Source organism: Ornithorhynchus anatinus, chromosome 2 (genome assembly GCF_004115215.2).
Source record: "Ornithorhynchus anatinus isolate Pmale09 chromosome 2, mOrnAna1.pri.v4, whole genome shotgun sequence".
NCBI lineage: Eukaryota > Metazoa > Chordata > Mammalia > Monotremata > Ornithorhynchidae > Ornithorhynchus > Ornithorhynchus anatinus.
In genome coordinates this window covers 77,617,451-77,626,696 of record NC_041729.1, presented here as the reverse complement: position 1 = coordinate 77,626,696, position 9,246 = coordinate 77,617,451, and the positions used below count along the sequence as shown (strand labels likewise).

The 9,246-nt window shown below is 57.4% G+C and overlaps 1 protein-coding gene across 1 annotated transcript in view; it reads left to right on the top strand.

Annotated features, from left to right (window-relative positions):
- Nucleotides 1-1,144: 1,144 nt before the first annotated feature.
- PPP1R14C (protein phosphatase 1 regulatory inhibitor subunit 14C) overlaps nt 1,145-9,246 on the top strand; it is an 88,542-nt gene continuing 80,440 nt past the window's right edge. Inside the window, exon 1 of the mRNA XM_029048485.2 lies at nt 1,145-1,465. Within this exon, the coding sequence (XP_028904318.1) occupies nt 1,163-1,465 (303 nt within the window). The 5' untranslated portion in view covers nt 1,145-1,162. The remainder of the gene's footprint in view (nt 1,466-9,246) is intronic.

Genomic DNA, 9,246 nt, shown 5'->3' with positions numbered 1-9,246 from the left:
CCACGGCCTGGCCCCGCCCCCAGCCCGCCTCCACCAATCAATGCCCGGCCCCACCCCTCAAGGCCCCGCCCCCAACCCGCCCCAATCAGAGCCCGCCCCCCCTCAATGTCCGGCCCCGCCCCACCCCCGTCCCGCCCAATCAGACCCTGTCCCCGCTCCCTGAAGTCCTGGCCCCGCCCCTCAAAGCCCGGCCACACCCCCTGAAGGTCCGGCCCCGCCCATTCAGAGCCTGGCTCCGTCCCCGAAAACCTGACCGCGCCCCCGCGCCCTCTCCAGGACCCCGCCTCCATTCCGCCCCGCCCAATCAGATCGAGGCCCCGCCCCCTGAATTCCTGGCCACGCCCCCAGCCCGCCTCCACCCAGTCGGAGCCCGGCCCCGCCCCCAGCGCCCTCTCCAGGACCCCGCCCAATGAGAGCGAGGCCCCGCCCAATCAGAGCGAGCCCCCGCCCCCTGGCGCCCTGGCCACGCCCCCAGCCCGCCTCCACCCAATCAGAGCCTGGCCCCGCCCCCTCAAAGCCCGCCCCCGCCCAATCCGAGCGGGGCCCCGCCCCCTGGCGTCCTGGCCACGCCCCCAGCCCGCCTCCACCCAATCGGAGCCCGGCCCCGCCCCCAGCTCCCTCTCCAGGGCCCCGTCCAATCCGAGCGAGACCCCGCCCCCCGCAGTCCCGGCCCCGCCCCCCAGCCCGCCTCCACCCAATCAGCGCCTGGCCCCGCCCCCGCCCAATCAGAGCGAGGCCCCGCCCCCTGACGTCCTGGCCACGCCCCCAGCCCGCCCCCCCAATCGCAGCCCGGCCCCGCCCCCAGCGCCCTCTCCAGGGCCCCGCCCCATCCGAGCGAGACCCCGCCCCCCGCAGTCCCGGCCCCGCCCCCAGCCCGCCTCCACCCAATCAGCGCCTGGCCCCGCCCCCTCAAAGCCCGCCCCCGCCCAATCAGAGACCGGCCCCCGCCCCCGATGACCTGACCCCGCCCCCAGCGCCCTCTCCAGGGCCCCGCCCCATCCGAGCGAGGCCCCGCCCCCCGGAGTCCCGGCCCCGCCCCCCAGCCCGCCGCCACCCAATCGGCGCCCGCCCCCGCCCGGCCCGGCGGGCGGCGGAGCAGGTGCCGGGCGGAGCGGCACGTTGTGTCCGACGCCGCCGCCGCCGCCGCGGGAGCCCCGGGAGCATGTCGGTGGAGCCGGGCGGCGGGGCGGCCGCCGCGCCCGCCAGGGTCTTCTTCCAGAGCCCCCGGGCCGCCGCCTCCTCCTCCTCTTCCTCCTCCTCCCCCGGCCCGGCCCGGGACGATGCGTCCGGCCCGCTCGACCGGCAGCAGCAGCAGCAGCAGCAGCAGCAGCAGCAGCAGCAGCAGCAGCAGCGGCGCCATCAGCAGGGCAAAGTGACGGTGAAATACGATCGCAAGGAGCTGCGGAAGAGGCTGGTGCTGGAGGAGTGGATCGTCGAGCAGCTGGGCCGCCTCTACGGCTGCCAGGTAGAGCCCCGCGCCTCGCCCCGCCCCGCTCCGGCGCTGCGCTGGGTCGCAAGGACGGACGGACGGACGGACGGACGGATGGATGGATGGATGAGTGTGTGTGTGTGTGTGTGTGTCTTTGTGTGGCTGCGCGTGGATGGGGGTCGCGGGGGGTGCGGGTCTGGACGTGTGCGACTGTGTGTGTGTGTGTGTAACTGTGGGTCTGGGTGACTCTGTGCGTGTCTGTGTAGGTGCGGCTGTGTGTCTGTGTGTAACTGTGTGTGTGTCTGTGTGACTATGTGCGTGTCTGCGTAGGTGCAGCTGTGTGTCTGTGTGTAACTGTGTGTGTCTGTGTAGGTGCAGCTGTGTGTCTGTGTGTAACTGTGTGTCTGGGTGTAACTGTGTGTCTGGGTGACTATGTGCGTGTCTGCGTAGGTGCAGCTGTGTGTGTGTGTGTGGGGGGGGGTAACTCTGTGTGTGTCTGTGTAGGTGCAGCTGCGTGTTTAACTATTTGTGAGTCTGTGTAGGTGCAGCTGTGTGTGTGTGTGTAACTGTGTGTCTGTGTGACTCTGTATAGGTATAGCTGTGTGTGTCTGTGTGTGTGACTGTGTGTGTGTGTGTGTGTGTGTCTGGATGTGTGTCACCGTGTGCGCGTGGACGGGGGTCACGGGGCGTGTGGGTCTGGATGTGTGCGACTCTGTGTGTGTGTGTAACTGTGTGTGTCTGTGTGTGTGTGCGTAACTATGTGTCTGTGTGTGTGTAACTGTGTGTGTCTGTGTGTGTGTGTGTAACTATGTGTCTGTGTGTGTAACTGTGTGTGTCTGTGTGTGTCTGTGTGTGTGTGTGACTGTGTGTGTAACTATGTGTCTGTGTGTGTAACTGTGTGTGTCTGTGTGTGTCTGTGTGTGTGTGACTGTGTGTCTGTGTGTGTGTAACTGTGTGTGTAGCTGTGTGTGTGACTGTGTGTGTAACTATGTGTCTGTGTGTGTAACTGTGTGTGTGCCTGTATAGGTGCAGCTGTGTGTGTGCACGGCTGGATATGTGTGTCTGGATGCGTGTCCCTCTGTGTGTGTGCGTCTGGATGTGTGTCACCGTGTGCGTGTGCATGGGTGTCACGGTGTGTGTGTGTGTGTCTGGATATGTGCGACCGTGTGTGTGTGTGTAGCTATGTATGTGTCTGTATATGTACAGTTGTGTGTGTGTGTGACTCTGTGTGTGTGTGTGTGTGTCTGGATGCGTGTCACGGTGTGCGTGTGTATGGGCGTCACGGTGTGCAGGTTTGGATGTGGATGTGTGTCACGCTGTGTGTGCGTCTGTGTGTGTGTGTGTCTTGATGTGTGCGTCTGTGTGTGTGACTGTGTGTGTGTGTCTGGATGTGCATCCTATGTGTGCGTGTAACTGGCAGTGTGTCTGGATGTGTGTCACTGTGTGCATGTGTATGTGTGTCACGGTGTGCGTGTCTGGATGTGTGTGTGTGTATCACTGTGTGTGTGTCTTTATGTGTGGGACTGTGTGTGTGTGTGTGTCTGTGGGTGTGTAGGGGCGTGTGTCTGTCACTGTATGTGTCTCTCTGTGTGTGTCTGTGTGTGTCTCCCCGTGTAAGCGTGTGTGTGCGCGGTGTGTATGCGTCTCTCTCTCTGTGTAACTGTGTGTTTCTGTCTGTGTGTGTATCTCTTTGTATAACTGTGTGGGTGTGCGTCTCTTTGTGGAATTGAATGTTTGTGTAACTGTGTGTGTGTCTGTAGGCGTCCCTCTGTGTGTAACTCTGTGTGGGCGACCGTGTGTATGCGGGTCTCTTTTGTGAGACCGCGTGTGCGTGTTGTCTCTCGGCAAAGCATCGATCGAGCGCCGAGGGACGATCCCCGCCCGAGAAATAGATCGAGAAATAGATCGAGAAATAGAAATAGAATCGAAGAGCCGATTCCCCCTCTTCCCGCCCGGGACGGCGGCTGGAGAGGTCCTCCCTTCCCGCTCCTGAGAACGTCGGGGTCCGTTAACCCCGCCGGGGCCTCTCTAGCGGCGGGGCTCGGCGGTCAGAGGTCATGGGTTCGGATCCCGGCTCCCCCCCTCGCCCCCCGGCCGAGGACCGTGGGCAGGTCGACTTCTCTGTAAAATGAGGCTGAAGACCGGGAGCCCCACGTGGGACCGCCCGGCGACCCTGGATCTCCCCCCGGCGCTGAGGACGGCGAGAAGCGGCGTGGCTCAGGGGGAAGGGGGCACGGGCTTTGGAGTCCGAGGTCGTGAGTTCGAATCATGGCTTGCCCGCAGTCGCTTCCCTTCTCTGTGCCTCAGTCACCTCATCTGCCAAATGGGGATGAAGACCGTGAGCCCCACGTGGGGCCACCCGATTCCCCTGGGTCTCCCCCCGGCGCTTAGAACGGTGCCCTGCACGTAGTGAGCGCTTAACAGATGCCAACGTTGGTTAAATTAAATCGCTCTGCGCGTAGTGAGCGCCTCGCGGATACCAACGTTATCATCGTTGTTATCTCTTCCCTGCAGCTCCCGTCAGGGGGCCCATTTCAGTTCCCCCCGATGGGGGACGGCCAACCTGGATCCCCCGCCCGCTCCCCGCGGCACGGTGGGCGCTCAGTAGATACGACGGGACGGACGGGCGGGTGGGCCGAGGAGCTTCGGCCGTGTGGACGGGCCGGCGGGTGGCCGCGGGACGGAGGGAGGGTTTGGGGGTAGGGGGGTTACGGGAGGGCGGGCGTCCCCCGACCTCTCAAAATCCGCTCGGCGGGGACGAGACCTTCGGATCCTCCGCCATCCTCCGCCACGACCGGCCCTCGCCTCTGAACCCCGCCTCGTTTTCCTTTCTTCCCCCCCGCCGCCCCCCGCACCGGTCTTTCCGGAAGGCCGCACGTTGCGTTTTCCCTCCTTCTGCCTCGGGAGGCTCCTCGTCTCCGACGCTCGCTCGAGTCTCTCCCTCGGATCGGTGGCCTTGAGGAACCCGGAGACCCTTGACCCGGAGCGACCTCCAAGGGGTCGTGGGTGGAGCTTGTCCGCGCCCGCCGCGTCTCGGATGCCTTAGTGGCCCAGCCCGGGAAAACTGGGTCGAGTCGGCCCCCCGGCCCCGTGGTCAGTTGCTGTGGGCGTTTTTGCTTTTGGGTTTTCGTTTGAAGCACGGGGGGGACTCGGGCCGACAGTCGCAGATCGGGCCGAGTTCGGGCGCGGGACTAAACTCGGTAAAACTCTGTCGGCGTCGGGGGTGGGCGACTCTGAGGGGTCGCGATTGGAGTTCTGAAAGAGTGGGATTGGGTAGACGTGGGTAATGTGAAGGCGATGAATAGAAATAAATAAATAGCGGTATTTGTTAGGCGCTTACTACGCGCAAAGCCCCGTTTTAAGCGCTGGGGGATACAAGGTGAGCAGGCTGTCCCGCGTGGGGCTCGCGGTTTTAATCCCCCTTTGACGGATGAGGGAACTGAGGCACAGAGAAGTTCAGTGACTTGCCCGAGGTCACACGGCTGACGAGCGGCGGGGCCGGGAGTAGAGCCCGTGACCTCCGCCTCCCGAGCCCGCGCTCTTTCCACTGAGCCGCGCTGCTTCTAATTATGGCCGCCGTCTAGCTCGAAAGCCCCTCTTCTGACCAGAAACCTCGTGCACAAGTTATCAGTTCACTCCTCCAACAGACAGGGTGAACGAACCGGCTTAAAAACCTCGAAGGCCTCAGTTGCGGATAGGTGTCGGACACTTTTCGGCGTCTGGCGGGTGCGGGTTCCTGGCGTTTTACTCCGCTCTCGCTACGCTCGGAAACATCGGCCTCGGTGTGGAACCTTCGCTGAATGATGATCGTATAATAAAGCTTGCCTGTGCAGATGAACGCGCTGGAAAGCCTAGTCTTTCATCCTCAACCCGACTCTCTCCGTAGCCGATTGATGGTGTAAAGAAAGCTGGCGGAAGCGGGGAAAAGAAGTCGGTGAACTTTCTTTCCTTCAGATGAAAATGGGCGACAGTCTCTGAAGATGCGCTGTGCAGTTTAGAAGGGATGTAGTTTCGGGTAGATGGGCGACGCGTGTGTTTCGTCCTGCCCCTGTAGAGGCCGGTGAAGTAAAGACCCCGGCCTGGGCCCTCTTGGTTTCGGAAAAGACAGTAGGTGATGGGAAAGCAGCCGCTGGAACCGACGCGCGCTTTCGGTATTGCTCGCTTTCTTGATGATGAATGAAACGGAGCTGGAGAAGCATCCCGGCTCCTAACAGGTCAGCGGGTACGGTGTTGCAACTTCTCCGGAATCCTCGGAAAAACCAACGCTTGCTTCTTACCGCGGCGAGCGTGGAGGAGAGATGTGAATTTGCAGGAGAGAAAAATGACCTTGAGCGTCTTCGCTAGAATTTCCTTTCCCCAGTTACTAAAACGTTGACCTGGCCGGCAAGCTCCCGGCTGGCAGTGAGATAATATTTCGGGGGCAGCCTATGCAGGAGGATGCGTGAGTCTTTTTTTTTTTTTTTTTTTTTTTTAAGCCCTGTGTTCTGAGAGATGTCTGCCATATATGGCGGGCATCTTTTTGAAATGTTTGCACTTTTTCAACTGGGACCGAGGGACTATAAATGCCTAAGAAGGATAGAAATCTCTGTACCCTTAATAGGCTTGTGCTGCAGAAATAACTATTGAAATGAGTAAACGAGAAAAACGTTGGCTTCGATTTCGTCTCTTCGTTCCGTCTTCAATTCTGCAGCAAGACCTTCTGGTATCACTGCTTTAAATACGCTCCTTCCTTATCAACTGAGCGGGCTTCCGAGTGCCCACCGTATTAAATGAGAAGGGCTTATTTCTAGGGTCTCAAGGCGATTTAGCATTTCGTCGAAAACCGCTGCTTGTGTGGGACCTGCCCATCTGGGTTTGAGCCATTCGTTCATTCGATAGTATCTACTGAGCGCTTACTATGCGCAGAGCACTGTACTAAGCGCTTGGAATGGACAGTTTGGCAACAGAGACGATCCCTTCGTTCATTCAATAGTATCTATTGAGCGCTTACTATGTGCTGGACTAAGCGCTTGGAATGAACAAGTCGGCAACAGATAGAGACGGTCCCTGCCGTTCGACGGGCTTACGGTCCAATCGGGGGAGACGGACAGACGGGGACGATGGCGATAAATAGAGTCGAGGGGAAGAACATCTCGTAAAAACCGATGGCGACTAAATAGAATCGAGGCGATGTACATTTCATTAACAAAATAAATAGGGTGATGGAAATATATGCGGTTGAGCGGACGAGTACGGTGCTGAGGGGATGGGAAGGGAGAGGGGGAGGAGCGGAGGGAAATGGGGGGAAAAGAGGGTTAAGCTGCGGAGAGGTGGGGGGGGGGTGGTAGAGGGAGTAGAGGGAGAAGGGGAGCTCAGTCTGGGAAGGCCTCTTGGAGGAGGTGAGTTGGATCCCTGCCCGTTGACGGGCTTACGGCCAGCCACCTGGCACCCTGAGGTGGGCCTGAACCACGAGGGGCTCCAAGGTCGTCTCCTCGAATTCCTGGGACCCTATTCTCCCCTCCTCCCCATCCCCATCCCCCCCCCGCCCCCCGAGCCACTCATAATCGAAGCACGTCTTGGGCCTGTACTATATTCTCGTCTTACGCCGTCGAGTCGTCTCCCACCCGGCGCGACGCTGTGGATGCATCTCTCCCGGGACGCGCCACCTCCATCTGCGAGGGTTCTGGTAGCCGATCCGTAGAGTTTTCTTGGTAAAAATTCGGAAGCGCCTCCTTCCGTGCAGTGAGGTTGAGTCTCTGCCCTCGACTCTCTCTCGCCCAGGTGGGTTTTTGACTTGTAGCAGGTCGCCTTCCCCTCGCTAGCCACTGCCCCAGCTGGGAATGCCATGGACGGGCCTCTGCTTGACTCTCCCTCCCTTAGTCGACACTGGTAGAGTCCTGGAAATTCTCCAGGTGCGACCCCGAGAGGGGCTGCTGAGCTGAAAAATATGGAGCATCGTTGAAAATCTGAAGTATCGCCAACTGACGTGCCACTTTTAGCACTTATTTCCAGAAAAGGCTCAGGAGAGACCGGAGATATTTCAAAGATCCTCCAAATGTATTTATTGTCCTAAATTAGGCATGCATTCATTCATTCACTAGTATTTATTGAGCGCTGACTCTGTGCGGAGCGCCGTACTAAGCGCTTGGAATGTACACTTCGGCAACAGATAGGCAAACTGGAAAGGGGGTGGGGGGAGAGGTCAGGATAGTGCATCTTTTTGGCTTCGATCTGAAATGGAAAGTCTGATAATGCATTTCTCGCTGTTTAGCGGATATTCAGCTCAGGAGTCATCTTGCTTGAGCATATTGTATGCTCATAATTAATCATTGATATTTATATTGGGAAAATACTTGGAATTTATTGAAATTTTTACATCGCATTAGCAAAGACATTCAGTGTCTTCGTTTCCACTTGTCCCACCGTGACAGATTGTTCCGAACAGTAAATTTGGCTCTGTTGCTCGGTATTGATTGATACTACCCACGGTATGTGATTAGTACTCCTATCAGTGAATAGAATTGATTGAGGACCTTCCAGATCGCTGTATTAAACATTTAAAAATGTTCAATGGAGGTTAAAAGACGTGGTCTCTGCCCTCAAGGTATTTCTATTCTAATAGCAGAAAAAAGCAGGCGCAGATTATTTACAAGCAGTGGAGAGGAGGAGGGGAAAATGCAATTAACAACCAGAGAGGAAGCATGGTTCAGTCAACGGTGTATGTCGATCGATATACGCTGAAGGTCAAAAGTGTCGGGATGATGAGGCATGCGTCTTAGAGCGGGTGGAATTTTTCGGAGGGTTTTGAAGCCGGGGAGAGTGTTTAGGCTGGCGCTTAGTACAGTGCTCTGCATGTAATAAGCTCTCAGTAAGTATCAACTATCTCCAGGATTTAAGAGGGAAGGAATTCCAGGCTAGGGGAAGGGTGGAAGCAGGCCGTCTCAGAGCAGGGAAGAGGTGAAATGGAGGCAACTCAGAGTAATCTGGGGAGGGGCAGAGTGCGTAAAAATCCCTATTTTACCCTCTTTACCCGGAGGGTAAAGAGAACAGATGGTCATCTGTAATCGATCGGTCCTATTTATTGAGCATTCACTGTGTGCAAAGCATTATATCAGGTGCTTGGGAGCGGGTAGTTTGACAGAGTCGGTAGGGATGTGTCTTGCCCACAAGAAGCTTGAAGTCTAGAGAAGCAATTCTGTACCTAACGATTTACAAACTCTACCACTTAGACTCGTTATTTCACCTATCCATCTTTCCATTCTCTTTTTCTTCCTATCTACAGTGAATTTTGTGCCTTTTACCTCCCCCTGACCTTTGGTTGTCCATTCCCGAGAGCAGGGATTATGTCTCTCACCTCTATATTGTCCTCTCTTAAGCAGTTAGTTTGATGTCCTGAGCACAGTCATCACTTAATAAATGCAATTGATAGGTAGTAGCGGTAGGTGCCGTGTGCCAAGCACTGTGCTAAGTGGTGGGGAAAATACTAGGGAAACTGATTAGACGTGGTCCCTGACCCAAGCAGGGCTTCGCCTTCCGAATGGGGGCAAACGGACGGTATAAAAGAAAACCACAGTGAATGAACAGGCTCAAAAATGATTTTGATGGCCTGGGAATTGGAGGGACCTGGGTTCTAATCTCGGCTCCACCACTTGCCTACTGTGGCCTCGGGCAAGTCACTTCTCTGTAAAATGGGGATTAAGACTGTGAGCCCTATGTGGAACAGGGACTGCGTCCAACCTGCTCAACTTGTATCAACCCCAGCGCTTTAGTACGGTGCCTGGCACAGAGTAGCAGCTTCACACATGACATAAAGGGAAAAAAAAATCAAGGTTATAATA